The following is a 23,079-nucleotide window of genomic DNA, read 5'->3' on the forward strand; positions in this document are numbered from 1 at the left end:
CCTGTTTGATTTAATTTTTAGTCTAAAGTTAGTTCTTCAATTTGACCTACTAAACTTAGACATTGTGGCCCAGCCTCCGTGTTTACCAGCATGTTATTAATCAGGCAAAAGTTGACCTGCAAGACATGCCATGAATCTCAAAACAAATGCATCAGGCTGACGTGCAGCCCCTGCAGCAAAAGGCATCAGCGAACGACAACTACCAATTAAATAAACGAAACAAATATATAAACAATCTCCTCAACCCCCGCAAGTCCCAGGAGCATGTCAGGATCAAAGAATCAATCTTTTTTTTCACAAATGAACCAACCACTCTTCCAAGCCAAGTCAATGGACAAAGGGTCTGTGAGCTCAGTTCCAACAAATCCCTTTCCAGCAAGAGAAAAACAGGGTACAAAACTTTGGACTGTTGAAAGCAGTTCACCAGCATACAACTCATGCTGTACACAACATAGCTAACCAGCTACACACGTGAACTGACCATCAGATCGACCAACCTCACCAGGAGACAACAAAAAAGGGAAGAAGATTAAGTAAGTTCGATGTTTGTCATTAGGTTAAATAAGTGGGGCTTCTAAGCATGCTAAGTGAGAGAGAGAGAGATCAAAGAAGAATTCTTGGCTCATGGAGGCGACAGCTGGGACCTGGGACCTTAAATACAGGCTATAAACACGTATACAACTATGCTCTAAGAGATTCCATTGGTGAAGAGGTTGTTAAAGATCAGCATCTCACAAGCCATTGGGAGAGGTTAGTGCAGGGAGAGAAGATCACTCATGTTCTGCATCGTCGCCAGTCAGCTCTTCGTCGTCATCCGTGTCTTCGTCATCGTCAGTGTCTTCCTCATCGTCGTCAGTGCCATCCCAGGAACCGAAGATTGCGTCCTTGGCGGCTGCAGAATCACCAAAGCTGAGCTGTCCTGGGGGTGCATGTGCCGGGTTGAGTGGGTTCGCCGGTGGTAGTGCAGAAAGTGGTTTTGGTGCTAGTGGTTTCAGGTAATTTGGGAGGTTTTCCCCAGGCATGATGTGGATGGCGCCTTTTGACTGAGCCGCTTTTATGATTGTTGCTGCATCAGATGGGGACCCAATGCGTGCGCCGGCTGCAATGGCTGCAGCCCTTATAGATGAACCCTCAGGATTAGCACGGGAGTCAATATGGTCAAGCGTTGTTGTCTGTGATGGTGTAGCTGGCTGTTGTGCAGATGACTGAGATTGATGAAGACCAAATGACAACTTGCCATTGCTACTGATATCTCCAGAATTTACAGAGTTCATACCAGCTGCATCAAAAGTAATGCCAAAATGACCTCGTTAGTAAATCAATTATTATATATGCAATACCTTTTAGAAACAAAAAAAATGTCTCATATATATCACAGCCACAGCTTAAGAAAAGGTTCATGCATAAACTTGTATAATTTATGATGTACTCATGTACAAACAGAACTGGGATAGGATGTTTGGGATTTGAGTAGCAAAGTACAATCACACGTACCCGCAGATATCTTGGAGCCATCAGTGGATGGAAGGCACAGTCCAATAGGAACAGTCACGAGCTGTGGCGCGACACTGGAGTTTAATGTATTTACACTGCATCCCCTGCTACCATTAGCTTGGGATAATTCATGGCTCTGCAGGTTCCATAAATACTCGTTGTTAGGAACCTGAAGCTAGTGAAGCACATTATGATTGAAATTGCAATCATTCTTTACATGTAATGAGAAAATATAAGCTACTCATGACAAGTGGAAAAGAAGCTATTGCAGCTAAACTAAGCTGTAAGCTGAGGTTTATAATAGTATAAGTAACAACTGGGAACTAAACTGCTGTGTAAGTGCTTATGCAATCCTTATCACAGAGGACTAAGGCCCTATTTGGGACTGCTTTAGCTTCACAAAATTTGGTAAAATTGATGAAGCAGATCATTAGGAGCTTCAGAAAATTGTGAAGCTGAAGTTGCAAACTTTTAGAATACATTTAGATAAGTCATTTTATTTCTTATTTAGATTAAAAAAAATAAAACTATTTAAATTTATATTATACACTACAGCTTCACGCTGAAGCTGGAACCCAGAGCTGTCCCAAACACCCCCTAAAGATAAAATGTTTAATTGAATGACGCAACTGAAAGAGGCCCATACGATACCAATAAGATGTCAAGAAAACCATATTACAGGCTTGCAGCTAACAACAATCTGGCTCAGTAGAAGACATCAAACGATTTCTTTCCACTAAAGATTGAGTCACATAAGCTAATAATATTTACCCTGAAGTAAAAGGTAAAGAGATGGTAAAACTGTAATAAATGGCATGCAACATTTCTGAAATGTCAGCCCTGAACCTAAAAGTGGTAAGAATACCATAATTCTCACACACTTCACTGCAGGCAGTTACCAGGGAAACATGCCATCTATACAGCAAAGATACTTATGTAAAAAAAACAACACAGATAAGCTTTTAGCTTTTTAATAAATAAAAAATAAGTCATATTAAAATTCTAAAAGCCATAACACACTAGCAGGAACTTGAAATTCCCTCATTCTTGCAATTGTGTTGTTCTGTCCATCTTTTCCATATTTCCATTTAGCCAACACACCAAGAGCCAAGCTTGTCCAGCATCTCCATCCAAATCTCAAATACCAAACTTGCAAAATCCAAATACATATATGTGCATAGTGAAGAAGTGGAACTTGTCCAATCGATGGAGGATTCAACTAAGTACATCACTTTTTACATGGGGCAAGGTTTCAGGATTGGAGGAGATGAGTAAATCACTGATCCAATTCCTTTCCTCAATCCCAATTTCAGTCGAGATTAATTTCACATGGGGAACAGGGCAGAAAGAGGCTATAGGAGAGGAAACAGGGAAGAAATCACTGCTAACTCATCTCCAGCTCACTGTTGATTTGTCGCTTGTGGGTGGTGAAGCTCGTTGAGGCACTATGTGCATGAGGCGTCCAAAATTTGTGGCGTGAGCCTTGAGCGTGGCATGTGTCATCACAGGCTCGCAGCCACAAAGCATCCCACCAACATTGGATCTCGCAGGCGGGACAGGCAGATGGCTGACTGAGCAAGGAGGTCGGGCGGGCAAGGCAGCAGCATGCATGTTGTGTCGCTGGCTGCCTAGCTCCCCGCTGCATGGTGCATGTGAGCAAAAGGTTATAGTGGGCCTACTGGACTGGGCCATATCCAAAAAAACACCTCAGTATGTCTGCACACATGTATCGGAATTGCTCGTTTATTTTCCCCCGTCCCCGGATACTCCATGACATATCTGGCGTGTACACGTATCTGATATGGGATACAAGGACCTGACATATCCATGCAACTCACCATACCATATCCAAGATATAACTAATATGCATGGATATCCTGCTAAAAAATACCAAACCCACCCCAGTGCCAACTTAATCTAGATTTGCCACAACAATCGTGCATCCAGAGATATTCTAATAATTTGTTACTAGTTATATTTCATAGCAAGAAAACCTCAAGCAAAAGTGTTTATCAGCGCTCTAGTGATGAATCATTAAAAGTGACTTTGAGAAGTAGCATAATTGTAGATTTAAATAAATAAAACTATTTCATGTTTGGTATTGCATAATTGGAAAAAAATGATATGAACCCTTGATTATCTCCCACCTGACTATCCACAGTACTATAAATTACCTACATGGTATTTACTTGGAAGTAAAAGGAACAAAACAAGTCAGGCAAAGCACTATCTAATCAAGCATTGTGCCTCAGTGAACAAAGACTATAGGTTGTTCATTTTGGAGTAGAAGGAAAACGGAACAGATAGAAGAATAATGTCATTTATTGTCAAATGTTCCATTGATGGTAAAACTGAATCAGTGTTGTCTTTTATACATCGCATCAAAAATAAGAATTTATAGTGCAATGAATTTACAAAAGCACCTAGTTCTGCTCCTGCTGCTCTTAAAACAACGCTAATTGAACACAATGCAAATCTAAAATAAAAGGTTGAATTGGATGTATCTAGAATAATAATCCTATTAGAAAGTATACAATAAGCAAATAATACATAAGAACAATACTAGCTAGTTACCCGTACATTGCTATGGCTATGGTTTCTATATATCATAAAGGTAGATCTTGCTTAAATGAGATATTTATTCAAACATGATTATATTTTGTTTTAAAATTATTAGTACATGTATATATTTACAGCATCTCTCCTTTATATACCACAAACAGACATGAGTTGCAGTGGAAAAAGCCAAGCGCTTTATACCAAGCGAGCAGGGTTCAAATCCTCTACACCCCATTTTTTGGATATTCCGTGCAGGAGGGAAAACTTGTTTGCTTGTTGCACCCTCTAGAGGAGGCGACGCACGAAGAAACTCACGCTTAAATATAGTAAAGATATTATTTTTCTAACAAACGAATCCCTCTGTATACATTTCTTTAACCTTATAGTATATCTACTCCATGTTCACATGCAAGTGTAGAGAAATTATGAGAACCTTCATATGACATAATGTCCTTCCATCTTAGACTTATAGGCACATATTAAAGAATATATGCAATACAATAAACCTAATCCCCTATTGTAGTTCTTGTTTATCCAGTATGACACCCAGAAAACCTAAGTGTCCTACCATTTTACCTAAGTGAGTAAGTGACCAATGAACAAGTGATCAATGGACAGATACAATACAGTATGTATTGAATGAGGAAGGGCAAGAGTCACATGGTTAGATTCCCTGTTGATGATATAGAGCATGATAACTTATAAATGAATGAGAATTTACCCTAAACAACTTGTAAAAGAAGTGTGTACTTTACTAATTCAACTATAGTTAAAACAACGGTATCTTTTCCCTTGTCAATTCTACAAGAACTGGCAAAAATAGAACATTTGAAAAAAAATGCAGAGTGATAACTTCAGGTTGTCAGCATAGCTAAAGTAAACTACCTCTTTTATTTGTGAATCAGTCCCTATGGATTTTGTTTCTCCACCTTGCAGATTTCCAATTGAAGGAGCTGATGCATTTCGGACAGGTAACCCAGAAAACTTATCAACTACAGAAGCAGGAGGTATATTGTCATCAACTGAATTATTTGCACCAGATGTTTGTCCATATTTGCTATTCAAAGAAACAGGAGCAGCAGCAACTAGCTGACTAGGCCCTTGTAAAGCACTTGATGGACCAGGAGCAACAAAAAGAAAATTAACAGGTTGTTGCACATACATAAGTTGATTTGGTGTGACATTCTCCCTTGAGCTATTTGAATTCCTTTTTCTCTTCTTTTGCTTATTAGAACTAATCTCCTGATTTCTTGCAAAACTTTCTGGTGGTTGTGCTGCAATTGGCATCACCGCTAATGGTGCTACCTGTCCAATACCTCTCTTGGCCATATTAACCCTGTTAGCAGCCTCTTGAAGAGCTTGCATTGCCACAATATAAACCTCTAATGATGATGCCCCCTCCTCAGCATACCTTAGTGCTTCACGACACAAACTGTTGTAACGCCATGTCGGGGACTGCTCATCATCTTCAGCGCTACTTCTTTGCTCCTCCTTGGGCTCCGCAACTCTGCTAACTTCGTCAACATTCTTGCCTGAGCTTCTATCCAGTGCATTCTTTGTCCATCTTTTTACAAAGTAATGAGAAGGGAGTGCAGAGACACCTCTTATGCCAAACACGGTAAGTATGTGCCTGCAGACAATACCAAAATATTCAAACATATGACAGCTACATGTCGCCGAACTTCCAGAAGAACTGAACTGAACTGTTACAGACTTCTCACTTCCTTCAGATCTGGTCACTGTATAAATTGAAGCATCGCCCTCCTCTTTCACCATGTCAGCAGTGTAAACAGAGGCACCAACCAATTCCTGTTGGAATTTCAAAAACATTGACCTTGTATATAACTCCGCTCCTTGCTTTTCTATAGGAGATGATGTCTTCATATCAGGAAGTGAATATTTTGTTTCAAATTCTTCCTTCACCTCTTTCTCGTAACAACAGTCTAAAGCTTTTTCGTACTGCTGAATGAATGACTGTGAATCAGTTTTGGCACTGATATAACCTTCAAACAACGAACTCCTGCTTGAACATTGCAGCTTTAATGACACATCCCCAAAGAATGTATCTCTCAGATATACGGGGACCCACTGATGGCGGCAGCTGTACATCAAGTCAATCCATTCACTTTTTTGAGAGCTGACCTTAGAAATTAATGCCTTCCAACTTGCTTCAAACTCATTGATTGTTTCAGACATGTTGATGCAATTGATAAAGTCCTCATGGAAGGATGGAAACACATCTAGGAGATATGACAGCTTATCTTGTGCTTCGTTCATGATGTGCCACTTACAGAACTGGAGCCTAGTTAGAGGAAATACTTTCAAAGCAGCTGACTTTAAAGCATTATCATGCTCCATGGTAAGAGAGGTAGGGTGCTGTCCAGACATTGCTAAGAGGAATGTCTCAAACAACCAAACAAATGATGTCTCATTGTTATGTGCCATGATGGCACAACCAAATAGGACTGGCTGGCAATGGTGATTAACTCCAGTAAAAGCAACAAGTAGAAGTTCATGCTTGCTCCTTTTGCAGTAGTCATCCAAGATGATGGCATCTCCAAAATCTTTGTATGCCGTCCTAGCCCTCGAATCGGCCCAAAACACATTCCCCACTGGACGCCCCTCAACAAATTGCATGGCATAAAAGAACGCTGGATCTTCAGCTTGCATGCGCTTGACATAATCCAAAATTACTCTAGTGTCATGCCCGATACCATCCGAAACATACTCAGGAACCACTTGAGCTATGCTTGTATGAGGAACAGGCGGTGTAAGAGGAGGTGGCGGTGGCTCAATTGCCAGAGGCAAACTGCCATTTCGATGGCCCCCAAAAGGCCGCTGCTTTCCACACTCTGACAGTGGCTTGTGCGGGCGCAGACAGTGTGCCTGGTTCGCAGGGACCAGGGGGTGGTTATGTGCAGTCTCCAGCTTGGTCACACTCCAGCGGCCATTGTCCTGCTTCTTCACCCGGATCATGGCCTTGCAGCCAACCCTGGTGACAGCCCGCGTCCGCCGACCCCTCCCACTATCGTCGTCGCCAGCGTCTACGGCATCACCACGTGAAACCTCATTCTTCCCGCGGTAGGTGCGGAATCCCTCCTTGGCGCAGACGAACTGGCGGGACATGACGGAGCCGTTCCGTCGCGACCTGTGCATGACGCTAATCCGGGTGCTGAAGCCCACGCGGTGGGCGTAGACGTTGTAGAACGTCCAGGCCTCCTCCTCGTCGTCGAACTCCATGCCCTCGAAAGGGTCGACCCCGTCGTAGGCGCCGGCGCGCGCGGCGTACGCTGACGCGGAGACCGAGGCCGATGCGGACGCCGAGCTCGCCGGAGCCGAGGCCCCGGCCGAGCCGCTCCCGGCGTCCACCTCCATCTCTGCGCCGTAACCGACGCTGTCGTTGTCGCCGTCTCCCATTTCGCTGTCGGGCGACCCCTGCTCGCTGCCCGCCCCCCTCTCCGTGTCCATGGCCGCCGCGGCGAGGCCGAGGGCGGCCGGTCACTAAAGGCAGCTCCCCGAGATCAATCCGTCAAGCCAGTGGCATCTCCATCTCCAGCCAAGACACGTACATCCGCCCACCAGCTAACGCTCGGGCGGGGAGGTACAAAAAAAAAGTAAAATGGGTCGAGGCGATCCACGCGGCGGGCGAGCTCGAGGATGGATAAGGGGAGCAGAGATAGGCGGAGGAGATGGTAAAAAGGGGGATGCGCGAGGGAGGCGGGGGCGGTGCTCCGGCGAGGGGGGCGGTGCTCCGGCGAGGTGCGGGACGGGAGGAGGCGAGGGACGATGGGTGGGGTGAGAGGGGGGCGGACCGCGGAGAGGGGTTGGGGGAGCGTGACTGGACGAAGGGGCGTTCTGGGGTTTGACCGGGCGCACCGGATCAGCGGGAGGGTCCGTGTCCGGCTCGCTAGGGTTTGTTTGCTTTTGCGCCGGCCGCCGGGACCGGATGCGAGTGGGGCCGCGCGCTGCTTGGGTTTGTTCCGTGGCCCACCGCGATTGCCTGTACTTTGACGGCAGCTGGGTGGAATGGATCATCGGATGGTGATCAAAAAGGCCCAAAATAGGGCTTCGTACTTTTTTTCCCGATTTTATTTGCGAAAAAAGGTTTGGTTGCCACTAACCAGTTGATTTGAACGGCATGTTTTTTCTTATTAGGTATAAACTGTACTTTTTGCGCGTTGTTATTACTCTCTCCGTTCTAAAATATAGTTCTTTCTAGCCTATTTTTTCATCCACATTCATTCAAATGATAATAAATTTAAAAAATATGAAAATTACATACATATGTTATTTAATGAATATGTGATTAATCTAAAACGAATATTTTGGGACATAGGGGGTACTTCTCACCTGGTCCCCTAATAAGAACTTGAACTGGAATTTGAGTGGCCAGCCGATCCTGCAATCATCCACGACAATCTCTGTCTTCATCTCTATCTCTACTATATTAAAATATTAGTTTTTATGGTTCCACGATTCCACTGCCATTGTTCTATCTCACATTTAAATACTAAAATTATGCATAAATGAGGATTTGAACCATGTTTGTTGATTTCAAACCTATATTCACACTCACCTAGCCAACAAAACACATATCTCTTTGTGTTTTATATTCTTAAACATAAATAGAAATTGCAGCAACATACGAGCACTTTTGCTAGTCAACCGCTACCGCAAAGCTTCCACTCGCACTTCTCTCCTCTTCTCTATTGTAAGTCTATCTCCGGCAGCTATTTCATCATCTCTTCTTTTAAATTTCACTTTGTAAACACTACGGTCTATAGTGCAAAACAGTGTTTTGCACGACCATGCACAATTTGTTGGCCATAGCCTAAAGCACTAGTTTTCACTGTCACTGTATGTCAACACTCTAAAAAACTTTTTTTAATCAACATGTGGTCCAAGCCTCCTCATTTTGGCTCCCTCCCCTCTGCGACCACATGGACGACTGCTTCTCCCCATCCTTCCTCCTCCTGCCCCGCTACGACAAGGGTAGACATCACAAACCATTAGTCCGACGTGCGAGGCCAAGACATCGGCGGTGCGCAGTCGAAGGCGGGAGTCACGCCTCCTCAACCAATGGATCGTGCAGCAGGGCAAGAAGGTGCTCTCCTCCATGGAGCACGAGGTCGAGTGCTGCAACCATGAGGCCCAGTTCCTCGCGCTCGGTTTGTCAAATCATTCTCTGTTGAGTTGAGTCCTCGCCAAAGGTGCCGTGTCGTATAGTACTTCTCCAGGTGCGCTATAGTACTTCTCTAGTTATAGGTGATAGGTGCATGGCTTCCGCTCATAAAGAATGAGTGAGACCGGCGCTCAATCAATCAACCACCAGTAGATGATAAAGGAAAAAGGGGTTCATCAATGAGAGGCGCATGAGATTCTGTATTGGCCAACTCTTTCTAACTATCACTAGGTCGAATACTCTGATTCTCTGTGGACGCGTGCCTCTACCCGATATCCACTCTCGATCCCTCCTTCTTCCTCTCCTTGTCGTTCGTCGTGATGCCATCGCACCTGCACACACCCCTCCCCAAATGCGCCCTTCTTGCTCCTCTACGTGTGGCATGAGCTTGAGAAACATCACGCTGATGACACCCACCCCTTCGACTGTGGGACCTCTCTGGACATCACCAACCATGACCGTGACCACGTACGCTAGATCATGCACCGCCACAGACACCATTGATGGTTCAACCACCATCGTCGCCATGTGTGCCGTTGCAACAGATGGGTATTATACCAATTATCTTTGAAAAAATTGAAGCTCCATTCTCCGCTTGAAACTCATCGGGCGCCATCCTCGTCAATTGCATTCCTCCTCGCATGTCGTATGGACCACCGCTGTCGCGCTCCTCCGCATATGTGCATCCTCTTGTGACCCTGTTGCCTTCTATCGCTTCGTCCGATAATCCCAAACGCGTCGACGTGTGGGTTTTGTATTGCTCTTTGCCCCGTGCCTCCCTCCTTGTCCCTCCAACATCTTGCAGAAAATGGATTTTCTTTACGAAGCGTGAAAAAAGGAAGGTATTTTTTCACTTCGACTCAAAAACGGTACACACAATTATTTCACATTGCATAAAGAAATATAGTATACAATGCAACTGAACACAACACACAATTGTATTTACATAAAGCAAGATGCTTTATAATGTATTTGCACCATGCTCCATCAAGTTTATATGTCCATCACTACTCCATCAAGAGGTAAATGATTCGATTTGATCTTATGCCTCTTTTACTTGTTGTCTAATGGGTAGATTAAAGGCTGCATAGGGGGTTTGATCGGTTCTTACCTTAACCAAAGGTTCTAGCAACTAGGGTTTAGATTCAAAATTAGATTCGACCAAACCTTCTATGCAACCTTCCTATAGGTCCTTTGGTTCAAGTACGACGGGAGCATATGCATACCAAAGTTAGATTCAAAATTAAATTACTGTCTAAATACGGGAACCTGCTGGAGACCAAGCTACTTCTTACTCTCTATACCTATTTTTCGACTTCCTAAATATAAATTTAGGGGGCTTTTTCTAGAGAACTAATGGCGTTGCTCTTAGTGAGTTGTTAGCGAGATGCTAGATTTGAAGGGTAAATGAGGTTGAAGAAGTAACTAAATTTAACAAGTTCATTTGAAGAATTATTAGAGAATGATTTTTTGTTTACTTCTTAAATTTAAGATTTTGAGAGTTATTTAGAGAACTACTAGAGTTGCTCTAATATTATCAAGTCGTCAACTACAACCATTGCCATCATTGTATACAGTGTGATACAACAAAGTGAAAAAAGAAGAAAAGTCTACTTTTGGGGAATATCTTTTTACAAGTATACCACATATATTACTCGTCTGTAACTTCAAAACAAATATATGAATTATCGCCTCCTCCAAAACTAATCACAATTTGGAACGAATCCACCTTGATGGTCAGCTGCTTCTTGGGCTCTTGGCAGTGGGGCAGTGGGCTAGTGTGACCACCCAAAGGTAACCACGGCAGCTTCGAATCCCTCCTTCCCACCACCAAACCTTATGGCGCCACTGCTCCCCTTCCGCCCTCTCTGTTTCCTGTCCATGCTACCGCCCTTCGCCACCTTCTCGGTAACATCCTGTTTCCTCCCTATGACGCTTGCCCTGTCAAGAAGCCGAACCACCTTGGACCTCCCCGCGGCGGCGGCGACATCGGCGGCGGTTCTTCCCTTCACGGTCGTAGCCTTGGCGTTCGCGCCGTTCTTTAAGAGGAGGTCGACCACGTCGGCGCGACCGGCCTCGGCCGCGCAGTGCAGCACCGTGTAGCCCTCGGCGTCGGCTGCGTCGATGTCCGCGCCACGGGCGATAAGGTCGCGGGCCGTGTCGGCCCGCCCTTTGAAGGCAGCGCGCATGAGCGGCGTCCAGCCATGCGCGTCCCGCCCCTCGACGGACGCGCCGCCGTCGGCCGCGCGCCTGACCGATCTCACCTCGCCCTTGCGCGCGGCGGCCAGGATCGCCTCGCCGAGGCCCAAGAACTGCAGGATCCGGCCGCCGTGGCCCTCCTGGGCGGCGATCTCGAATGCAGTCTTCCCGGCCGCGTCGCGCACCGTGGCCGTGCCGGCCACTCCGTGCGACAGGAGGAGGCGCGCGACCGCCTCGTCGCCGCGCCTCGCCGCGGCGTGTAGGGCGGTGGCACCGTCCGTTCCGCACCTGGCGTCGGCCCTCGCGCCCGCCGCGAGAAGCGCCTTCACTGCGTCTCGCCGCCCCGCCTCGGCCGCTAGCCGTAGAGGAGTCTTGCCGTCCCTCCCCGCCGCGTCGATAGATGTAAAAGAAGACGAAAAGGACGCGGACGAGGACGAGGCGAGAGAGGCAGGGGCGGGCTTGCCAAGAAGCAGCTTCAGGACGTCGTCGTGGCCGGCGGCGGCGGCCACGTGGATGGCGTCGGAGCCGGCGGGCGTCGCGCCGTTGGCGAGGAGGAGCTCGGCGATGAGGCACTCGCCGGAGGCGGCGGCGGCCTCGAGGGGCGTCCGGCCGCGGCTCGGTTTGTCAGCGTCGGCGCCGTACTCGAGCAGCACCTGGACGATGTCGGCGCGGCCCAGGCCGACGGCGAGGTCTAGCAGCGTGCGGCCATACTCGTCCGCGGCGTCCGCGGCACGCCACTCAGGCTCGCTGCGGTCGAGCACCTCCCTGAGCGCCTCGACCGCGCCGGCCTCGACGAGGCGCGCGGCCACGGACGCGCCCACGAAGCTCGCCCTGATGCCGCTGTCCACGAACACATGCTTCCTCCTCGCCGAGAACCACTCTGGGTTGACCGAGTCCAGCGCCGTCACCGGTTCCTTCACCGCGGCGCCCGGCACGACCACGCTGTGCAGCAGGAACGCGTCCTCGCCACGGCTCCCTCCTCCTCTTCCTGACCCGCTGGGCCTATCTGGAGGCGCGGAGGCCAGGTACAGCACCTCCACGGTGACCGCCGCGAGCGGCGCCAGGATCCCCGTGTGCGGGCGAACCGCGAAGCGCCCGCGCACCGCCGGCTGCAGCCTGAACGCCACCGGCATGGTGTGCATCGCGTTCCTTAGCGTCAGCTCCCCCCTCGCCTGCATGCCGGGCTCCACCCGGATCATCACCTCGTTTGACGGCTCAGGTATCACCAACCGATCCATGCCCTTCCTGTTTTCGTCGCCGTCGCCGTCTTCTCTTCTCTTCTCTCGCCAAAGCTTGCCGTCCTACTAACAAGAACACTTATTACTGCGCTCCTATGAGTTCTTGGTAGATGCAGAGGTGGAAGAAGCAGCCATCAAGAGGAGTGGGAGTGGGAGGAGGGACGGGGTCTTAATGTAACTCGCAGTCACGTACGGCTTAGCCGGCGCGCGCGTCGTGGAGGCGTGCCACTTGGTGGGTGTGAAGAACAAGGACGACTCGTTCTATGTGGTGGCAGCTCCGGGGTATTTTAATGGCGGGTTTGGCGTCTGCTGGAGGGGTTTTATTTCGGAGATCGACCGCGGCGGCATTACCTGTCGCGCCGTCGCTCGTCATTTGTAGGCGATAAACAAATGGATTGATGATACGAACGAAGCAGAGCGAGGTGATTGGATGAAATGGTCGCGTTCTCGCTTTCGTTGGGCACACTTGCGTCAGTAGGAGCAGTTTCGGTTCTTCTGACAGTTGCTGATGGTATATTTCGTTTTCTTTTCAGAATGTTCGGTTTGCTTCTGTCAGTCAGCTAGCATGCTTGGATATAGACTTTTGACAAACAACTGCACACAGCATGCTTGAATAGACTTTACAAACAACTGCCACTCGGTTTCTCAGATTGTTTAAAGAAGGAGACAGACCTATACATATACTTTTACAGCATGAGTTAAAACGAACATGATTACCTCATTTCTGTTCACTCACTCTCTTTCTCTCTGGCTTAGTAATGCATGTAGAACAAATTATGGCACAAGTAAAATTCAGTTACACCACTGCAGCATATACACCTGTAACAATCAATACTGATGTTCTGGTTATGAGCCGACAAAAATAACATTCGGAGTCAAGAGATACTTCGGGTTGCCCGCAGCCATTGCCTCCGATCCGTCCGACGCATCCGCTGGACCATGTACACAGAAAGTGACATCAAGATTGACGAAATGTTATTCCCTTTCACGAAACCTTCCGTATAGGACGCCGGAACGTTTCCTAATAAATCGAAGCGCTGCCTTTGTCACATTAACCGATCTCCTGTCAGCATAAACAGATGAAATATGGTCGCTTTCCGCACAGATGGGTCCTCGAGTATTTGATGGATCCACACAAAGCCATTGCTAGCGTCATCAGCTTCGATGCTCAGCGCGGGTGACAAACAACTTTCACAGTGAAACAGTCCCGTTGTTACAATTACAAAGTGAAGTTGTTGGATCATCCATGCCACTTCATGCTTTATCCATTCGCTGATCTCTCTGACCTCCGTTGCCTGTTAATAAGTGTTGTGTTTCTCCTGTCAGGCTGTCACACCCAGTCTCCGATGGCAACATACTCTCTTGAAAGTTACTCGTTTGTCATCGGTAAATAAATGGTTCTTTCACTGTCAGAGCACTAGTGTATGTATAGCAGGATGCAAAGGTTTTGATGAACTGGTCACCCATATCTATGTTTTTAACCATTTCACGATGACCTGGCAATAATATGGGTTCAGCTTTAACATTTGGCTTCCTCAAAATATAAGCCGTGTACGGATCAAGCTTTCACATGGACATGTACAACCCAATTGAATGAAGGATCCCTTGAGATGTGTTTTTAGAGGTTAAGTGAAAAAAATTAAGAAATAGTCTCTTCATGAAGAGCATGTCTCTACACGACTCTCTATATATATTATGTCTACTGTATTTATGGTTTAGACGCTGAAGGTTATACTAGGCCGGTTAAGAAAGACTTATTCGAAGAAAACTTTAAGAGAGAGACATCTCAACGAGTTAAAAACCCTATCAAGAATAAAAACACACCTGAATGGCCCCTATCAAGAATAAAAACATTAATGTACTAACCCTGAATTACTGAACAGACGCATAGGTTTATGAGAGTTAGGATATCATCGGAATGGAAAATGGATAAACAAACACCACTAAGGTATTGCTAATGGCCCCGTCGTGGCCTCAACAACAGGGAATTTAAGTTCACAGTTGAATAAAGAACCGATCACCAGCGCGCGCTGCAAACTGAGATAACCAAGCTGCCTGGCATTCATATGGCTTAAGCCATCTCCAGGAGAATGTGTATATAGTCGTGTAAAATATTATTTTACATAGACTACACTGGTTAGAGTGAAGTTTGAAATAGGGAGTGAGATAGAGATGTTGTTGGAGACAGCTTATATACCGAATCGGTCAGTGGTACCGTTTCTTTTCCATCTCTCACAATCCCTAGCTCGCCATTCTCATAGTAGGAGCATCCTGAACTGGAGGGGGGTTCCGTATGTCTGTACTTGCTGAACGGGTGAACGCTGACATTGCTATGGCTTTCAGCTGCTAACTGCCATCCTAGGTTACACCTTGCTCCTGAGTCCTGACCAGTTGCAGCTTGGTCCTGCCGTACAGGAAGGAGTACTAACCTGAACCGTAGAGGCTACAGCCAAGCCCGAAGAAAATTGTACTTGAAAGTACATCTTTTTTTTAAAAAAAAAAAACTTCGTCGTTGTTCTATTGCTCCTGAACCCTGATCATTGTCTGTATAAGGTAGGCTTAATTAAGCTATATCATCAGGGCTGTAACCATCACTACATCGAAGACTAACCAAAATCTGACAAATGGAGCGAGTTCATTCAGGGCCCTTGGAATGCTGAAGCCTCCGGCCTTCGTTTGGCTTTAATTCGTATTGGTTTCTATCGATTTTAATATGAAGCGAGCATGACTGAACGCGAGCTCATCTGAAAGCGGCACGGTCCACCCTCAAGCGTTGAGACAGTCATGTCGAAGCGAATCATTCAGAAACACACAAGCTAACGAGACAGTTACGCCACGCCCAAGCACAACCGATCACGCGCGCATGCTTGTTCCTCGCTGCCGTCTTTGGCGAGGATCTCCGTTCAGTTCACACACACAGAGGCGGACACAGTCTCGAGCCACCCGTGGCCGAGGGCATGGCCCATATGTTTTTAGTTATTTTTATTGATTTTAACCAAAATGTATTAGAAGGCTAGTAATTTAATAGACCCATAAAAGCACTTGTTCGTTTATGCGGGATTGTACCCGAAATTCGTTCTGATCAAAATTTATATAAATTAGAGAAATAATCCGGTTAAAAATCATTTTAGCCAATCAATCCGTAAGAACCGGATGGGGCCTAGGGCATGATTGGATCCTGGATCCGTCGTTGCTGCTTCAGATGTTCACTTGCAAGGATGCTGAATTGCTGATGCCGACGCAATGTCTGCCTTACATTTGGAGACAGAAACTGGTGGAGAGCGTGGTTGTGCTGACAGGATTCTGATCCTCCTACCTTCTAGCTTCAGGCCTCAGCTATCTGCCGCGCCGGTTTTAGAGTCCTGAAATGTACACGCGCTTCAAATGTCGCGCTCGATTCAGCAGGAGGGCTTTGTCCACTAAACAAATGACGATCCTACTAGGTAATTGTTTGTCAGTAACTAACAATTAGTCGGTAAATAATTAGTTAGCAAATAATTAGACAGAGTATGTTTGGAGTAATAGTCTGTTTTACCCTACATGGTAAACAATTAGTCAAGAGAGAAAAGAAAAGAAACCGAAAGAGGTAGTGATTATTTCTCTTTTTTATGATCTATTGGCATCTATTGTGTTATCTTCAATAAATAGTACAGTCTACAATATAAAATAGTATTTTAGATAATCATATGGATAAACCGTTGGATACGGTCTTATCAAGATCAAATGTCCAATGAGCAAATAATTTTGTTTGTCAGGTGGATTCAAACAAGCCCTAAATGAGATGCGTGAGAGCATGAGAGCGTTGAATTGTTTTGTTCCTGGGAAATGACACCAGCCATAACAAATTCCTACTCCTATAAAGTGTCATTTTTTTCTAGTTTCTACCATTGTCCCTTTTAAAAAATCCTTTTACTTTTTAATCTAATTCACGGTACAACCATCTTTATCGTTATATCGCATAAGTTTCCACCGTTGTATGTCCACCCGAAGCACATAGGTCCATTTTCCGGTCGTCGCGACGGTGGCGACATAGATGTACCGAGGGAGAGGAGGCGGCACAAGCACCGATGATACTGTAAAGAATTTGTTTGAAGTCGATTATGGTTTATGTATTATTCGTTTTCATATGGTTGTGGTGCATCAATATTTTATCGAATATTTATGTAATGTCGCTATTCACAAGGACATTATATTAGGGTGTGTTTGATTTGGCTTTTGGCTTTAGCTTTTAACCTCTAAAAACCAAAAGCCGAACCAAAGTGTTTGATTCAGGAAGCACCTCTGGACATGTTTTTATCGACTTTCGGATGAAACTATGAAAATATATATGAACAAACTTTTAGGGGGTTTTAGTGGGTTCCACCAAACGGTTTTTAGTTTTTTTACAGCTCACAATATTGTTGGGGCGAAGGCAAACACACTACCCTTCACTCGATGCCTTCGTCTCCTCGTCACTCCAACGAAGGCTACATCCATAAAACACGTCCGAACAAGTCGAAGGCGTCGATTGAATGAAGACCGGCGTGATCCCCCTTCGTCCTCTCTGTTGCAAGACGAAGACTTTGTCGAAGTCTACGAGTTTCCCACGTCGTCACCGCCCTGGGAGGCCCATGCGGGATTCGGCCCACGGTAACGGGCCCCGTGAGGATAAGCGCATTACGGGTCACGTTTGTAATAGCCTTTGCTGTAATGACTGTATGTAACCTCCGTCCCTCGTGGGAATATTCTGGGGATAAACCGGGTACCCGAGGGCATAAACGTCTTTGACAAGGGACGAGCGACCACTCGAGTGCCTATAAATACCCCCGTACAGTGTCCTCACAGGGATAGATTAACAAAGCTCTTGTCATCCCACGACAAACTTTGCAAATACTCTTTCCGCTTTCACGTTGGATCAACTTGCACAGAAGAGCAAGTTCCAACAAATATACAACAACTTTTTTTATAGTTCAGAGCTGACAACAACTTTTTTTCATGTTCACATCTTCTTTCACATCCATAACCTCACAAACAGACCTATAATTCAGCATGCTCTGAAACTTTGGAAGTTTGGCCATGCATAACTTTGGACCGACTGTTTTGTAGAGGATGATGAGCCAAATGTCCAGGGAGATGTGTAATTGGTCATGGGTGAAACATAAAATGCTGAAGACGGAACTTCTTTAACAAATCTATCTTACCTAAAACTAGCAGAGGTTTAAGTATTTTATTTGTGCCTGAAAAGCACTCGGAATCTAGAGTCAAACATCCTACCAAACAAGGTAGCTTTTGGCTAATCATGAACTATAGGGGTATTTTTTTTAAAAAAACTTTATTTCTCAGAATTTTCGCAACTTTTATCGAGAGCAAAAAAAATGGCTTATAAGTTTTCACAACTTATACCAAATTTGGTCACTGTTTTTTTTAAAGTACAGAGTCACATGGCATTAGCCAACAAGGCATATATATAAACGAAGAGACGTGGATATCCTCAATCCAGCTTCCAAAGCGAGCACACGCACGAACAATACTCTTTGATGGATGCATAAGGCACAACACAATCAAGCAGATCGATTTCTGCATTACCATTAATTATTACCTGGCAAACAGCGCATACATGCTAGCTATCTCTGAGACTGTTTTTTTGATCATCACATCAGCACCGATATCCGGTGAGTATCCTCCAAGCAATGCATACATGTGAATCCAACATCGACTTCGTTCTTCAGATCCATCCAGCAAAGATGAAAACCACAGACAAACGAAAACAAAAAAAGAACCTTTTTATCCAGAAGATTGCAGAACAACAATCTTGGCGAGTACTGTATAATATATGCGCATGGTGTTCGGCGGACAGCCCGTATTATAACCTGCGCGGCGCATATGTGCGCACGGCGCTCGGCGAGGCGAGATCAGTCGCTGTCGCTGCTGCTGCTGCTGTGTCCGTCACCATCACCATGGTCATGGCCCTCCCCGTGCTTCTTCTCTTTCTTCTTCTTCTTATCTTTCTTCTCCTTATGGTCTTTGTCCTTGTGGTCGCCGGACTTGTCGCCGTGCTCGCCGGTGATCTTGTCCTTGATCTTCTCCACGATGCCCTCCTTGTGCTCCCCGTCGTCCTTCTTGTGGTGCTCCCCGTCGTCCTTCTTGTGGTGCTCCTCGCCCTTCTTGTGCTCGTGCTCCTCCTTGTGGTCGCCCCCGATGTGGAGCGTCTCCTGGATCTTGTCGATGATGCCAGACATGCTTGTGGCTACTTCTCTTTGCTCAGGGAAGGGAAGGGAAGATAATGCTATGCACCGGTGAGCTTGGTTGGCTCTTCAGAGCCGGGTATTTATAGAGAAGGGGGTGGGTGCTCCGAGGCTTGCGGTGGGGTGTGTGGAAAAATGGAAGGCCAGTCGGAAATGAAGGACGTGGTGGCAGTAAATAAAGGAGAGAACATAAATTGAAGATACCAATTGCTTTGCCTACCCGCAGCTCCTGCACCGGTTTCCCTACTTGGCTGCAACGGTAAATTGTTATAGTCGGATATGGACGCAGGACCATAGTGACTGTTTATTTGACTTTAATTTGTATTGGCTTCTACTGTTTCTATATTGTTTTGTCTTTATAAATTTCAGCTGCACCAGTTGGAACCGCTGTCTTTAATCTAAAGCGAATAGGTCGTAAACTCTAAAGTAAACATGCAATCCTAGATCTCATGTTACATGGGGGGATTCTTACAAAATGGTATAAGCACTCCCCATCTTGAACCTGAAAATGTGAAAAAAAAAATCTCAAAAGGCAACGCGTTTCATGAGGACCAATTCACAGTGATGCCTAGCCCAAACAGTTGAAAGCAAACACCTCATGCTTACCGCAATTCAATGGCCTAAACAAAGTGACCTGTATGTCACACCGGCCCTGTCTGCCCAACGGAAATCGGTACCAAGATCCACTTAACCACATCGTGATAGTAGAAGCAGGTCATTCACTGGTGTTAAAGTGTCAGTTGAAAACGGGACAGCTCGTGGTTAGCTACATCTAGAGGACTAGCTCACCGATCAGGAAAGACCGAAAGATCAGTACTCAGGAGATAGAAGACATGCCAATTGCCAAGCAAGGATCATGCCAAAAGTCTCGAGCCATCGCAGGTGCTTAGCAACTAAATATCAATGGTGAGTCTACTCTGTCACGACAACGGTAACTTGTTACAGCGGACCTAGTGCCTTCACCGCAGCATCCACATCACTTGCCCCTTAGCTTTTCAAGGTCAAGGAGATCTTCAAACAAACAAAGTTGTTATAAAATGAAGCATAGATTTTATTAGTAGAAAATATTGTTCACTGACCATCTGGATTAAAACTGGTATCAAAAGGGAGCAAGGGAGATGAAAAAGGTGGAAAGTACAAGATGGGTACTCACAAAGCATCCCGTCATCGTCATCGCTTTCATCTCCTTCATATGCCTGCAACAATGTGAAGATAGCAATGAGTACCTTGAGGCAGCTGTACAAGCAGTGGCGAGCCAGAAAATTTTAGAAGCCTGGGCAACTTTAAAATATCATATGATGTAAAAAAATAATACATATACTATAAAGTAGTTAAAGAATTGCTTACATGTATATAATGTGCTAGTCTCGTATAACACGAGGTAGACTCATTTTTCGAGTCTTTATACTCTGAAAGCGTCGTGTTATGGTAGAATTATCTAGTGCTTTGAATAATTCCCGCTCTGTGTAACACACCATCAAGTGATTGAACCATTCATGTGAAATCCTGTTGCGCAGTTTGTTCTTAATTATTTTCATTGCAGAGAAGGCTCTTTCAACTGATGCTGTTGAAACTGGCAGTATTAATGACAATTCAATAAGCTTGTAGACTAAAGGAAAACCATATGCTTTTCAGTTTCAACCATCTTTACCGCCAAACTTCCAATATCTATGCAACTAGAAAAGGAAGAATGTCTTCTCACATGATGAATATAAGTCTCAAGTTGGCTTCTTATTATTGCACGATCACCATCCGAGAAATCTGCATCATAAATTTCAGCAAGTCGAGCAAGCTTATTGATATCAAATTTGGAGAATGAATTTTTTGGATCAAGACATGAGGAGCAAACTAATAACTCTGTGTTTGCTTCACCAAACCGATGATTCATTTCCACACAAATTTTATCAACCACAACATAGAAAATCTCAGCATTACAACCATTTGCTCTTTTACTGATATATCACGCGACTCATCTATAAGCACTGAGAACTGTCTTTCACCGATTCCCCCCATGATTACCTCTATTATTTCTTCTACACAACATCTTGCAAGATCCTTTTGGATTTCTGGAGAAAGCATTTGACAATTCAATCCACCACGGTCAAAAGCGTTTTCTCACAGTTCCATCCTTATCTTTCCACCAATCTATCATCTCTCTAAAATTACCCTTGTTTAAGGACGTAGAAGATTCATCATGTCCACGGAAAGCCAATCCTTGTGCCAATAGATACCTCGAACACTCTAGGGATGACGTCAAACGTATTTTATATAACTCTTCTGCTTCTTGGGATGCAATACAAAACTTACGTGCTACACTCTGCCTTTGATTATTGAAATCATCACAATGCTTTAAACAGTTGTTGTGAACACTATTAACCAACATGCTCAGGTAATGATTTGTATGCGTGCTTCCAATTAGTAAATCCTGTTCTAGTGAACACCTCAAAGCCAAATTGATCAGCCCTCCCTGGTTGCTTAAAGAGAAAACAATAGAAACAATATGCTGCATCTTGGGACTCACTATATTCTATCCAATTAAATTTTTCATACCATGATTGCGAAAATGCTCTTGTCACTGCTCCAAACTGTCTGCGAGGAAATTGAATAATGGGCTGATGTGGTCCTTTTGCTATATATGCCCTCCTGACTTGATCTCTAATTTCAGGGGCATACTCGTGTATTTGTTTTCTAAGAGCTGGATCACTTGCAATGTCATATAAATTAAGAACATGTGATGATTCACCTTCGTCTTGTGCTTGAGTTTCTGCAGGCTGTGTTGTTTGCGAAGTCCGAGTGAAATACCTCTCCATCACAGCAGCTGCTAGATGAACGGAAAAAATAGTTGACGATCAACCATCTGTATTATATATAAATAAATTGATAAGACTTGAAATACCTCTTAGGAGCAGTAAGGCTACCCTGACCACACCAAAAATTGTGAACAATTTACTGGTGAGATAAATGATTGCCTAGTACTACTAAGAATACTAATCTACTATTCCTGTCAGGAGCAGCAGGCCAGCAGTGCCTTTTTGTGGTGGGTTGCACGGATGAGTGGATGTAGACATGTAGCAAGATTATACTAATCTATTCATTGGCCGCCGCATCCGCATGCAAGGCCTGAAGGCCACATGGTCCACGCACCTGCAGTCTGCAGACCTGCTACCGCTCCATGCCACTAGGGTCCAGGGGATGACAAAGGCTGCTTTTTTTGGACGAGCAGATGTGGCGGCGCTTATTATCTAGCGCTAGGGTTTAGATGTAGGATTAAATAGAGCGTGACAAAAAGATAAAATACCTATATACAATGGGCCTGCTGGAGACCAAGGCCGGGCAACAGCCCACCCTGCCCGGGCCTTGGATCCGCCCATGTGTACAAGTGCTACATTCAAACCAACAAAAATAACTTGACTATACTTCATATACCTCATCCAAGCCATCGTCTGAATCCCCAGAGACCTCTGCAAGAAAGTGCTTGTTAAGTACGAATGGATAGGTAAAGAAATCACCATTTGTAACTAATGTATAGATAAAAGTAAAAAAAAGAAGCTCCAACATACAAAGGTGTGCTCTAGCGACTGAAATAATGGCATAATAACGGTAACAATGGTTAACCATATATTCAACATTAGCTACTACTACTTGAGAAAAATGGAATATTTAAAACTGAATTAGTTTGTCACCAAAATGCTCATCTGTTGTCATGTAATACATTAATGTCAAGCAAGCTGTGAATATGTACTATGATTCTATGAACTTGGTCCTCTAACACTGAAAGGGAATTAGGTCTACACCTAGTCCCTAATTAATTTTGGTGGTTGAATTGCCCAACACAAATAATTGGACTAACTAGTTTGCTCAAGTGTATAGATTATACAGGTGTAAAAAGTTCACACTCAGCCAATAGAAAGATCAAGTTTTGGATTCAACAAAGGAGCGAAGAGGCAACCGAAGGCACCTCTGGTCCGGGGGCACCGGACTGTCCGGTGCACCACCGGACAGTGTCCGGTGCACCAGAGGACTCCAACTCAAACTGGCCACCTTCGGGAATTTCCAGAGGCACTCGCGCTATAATTCACCGGACTGTCCGGTGTACACCGGACAGTGTCCGGTGCGCCAAGGAGGAGCGGCTTCAGGAACTCGTCTGCTTCGGAAATCTCCAACGGCTAGTCCGCTATAATTC

The 23,079-nt window shown here is 45.3% G+C and overlaps 3 protein-coding genes across 3 annotated transcripts; all 3 read right to left on the bottom strand.

Annotated features, from left to right (window-relative positions):
- Positions 1-267: 267 nt before the first annotated feature.
- LOC103626030 (protein FAR1-RELATED SEQUENCE 5) lies at positions 268-7,950 on the bottom strand. The gene is made up of 3 exons (XM_008646415.3): positions 4,939-7,950; positions 1,495-1,630; positions 268-1,279 (listed from the first exon to the last, which is right to left on the bottom strand). The coding sequence occupies exons 1-3, from the start codon at positions 7,519-7,521 to the stop codon at positions 771-773; spliced, it is 3,228 nt and encodes a 1,075-aa protein (XP_008644637.1). The 5' UTR covers positions 7,522-7,950; the 3' UTR covers positions 268-770.
- Positions 7,951-10,767: 2,817 nt separating this feature from the next.
- LOC103626031 (protein VAPYRIN) lies at positions 10,768-13,303 on the bottom strand. Its single transcript, XM_008646416.3, has one exon. It carries the CDS (start codon positions 12,670-12,672, stop codon positions 11,011-11,013), a length of 1,662 nt encoding a protein of 553 aa, XP_008644638.1. The 5' UTR covers positions 12,673-13,303; the 3' UTR covers positions 10,768-11,010.
- A 4,987-nt stretch (positions 13,304-18,290) lies between these two features.
- Positions 18,291-18,950, bottom strand: LOC100283744 (dehydrin 13). The gene has a single exon (NM_001156643.2). The coding sequence runs from the start codon at positions 18,888-18,890 to the stop codon at positions 18,564-18,566; it is 327 nt and encodes a 108-aa protein (NP_001150115.2). The 5' UTR covers positions 18,891-18,950; the 3' UTR covers positions 18,291-18,563.
- Between the last annotated feature and the right edge of the window lie 4,129 nt (positions 18,951-23,079).

This window comes from Zea mays, chromosome 5 (assembly GCF_902167145.1).
Source record: "Zea mays cultivar B73 chromosome 5, Zm-B73-REFERENCE-NAM-5.0, whole genome shotgun sequence".
Taxonomy (NCBI): Eukaryota; Viridiplantae; Streptophyta; class Magnoliopsida; order Poales; family Poaceae; genus Zea; species Zea mays.

Excerpts from the sequence above, each read along its gene's own strand:
- LOC103626030 (XM_008646415.3), bottom strand. The coding sequence starts at position 7,521 with ATGGACACGGAGAGGGGGGCGGGCAGCGAGCAGGGGTCGCCCGACAGC. Across the intron at positions 1,631-4,938 it reads CTGATTCACAAATAAAAGAG|AGCCATGAATTATCCCAAGC; the intron begins GTAGTTTACTTT and ends TGGAACCTGCAG. Across the intron at positions 1,280-1,494 it reads TGGCTCCAAGATATCTGCGG|CTGGTATGAACTCTGTAAAT; the intron begins GTACGTGTGATT and ends CTTTTGATGCAG.
- LOC103626031 (XM_008646416.3), bottom strand. The coding sequence starts at position 12,672 with ATGGATCGGTTGGTGATACCTGAGCCGTCAAACGAGGTGATGATCCGG.
- LOC100283744 (NM_001156643.2), bottom strand. The coding sequence starts at position 18,890 with ATGTCTGGCATCATCGACAAGATCCAGGAGACGCTCCACATCGGGGGC.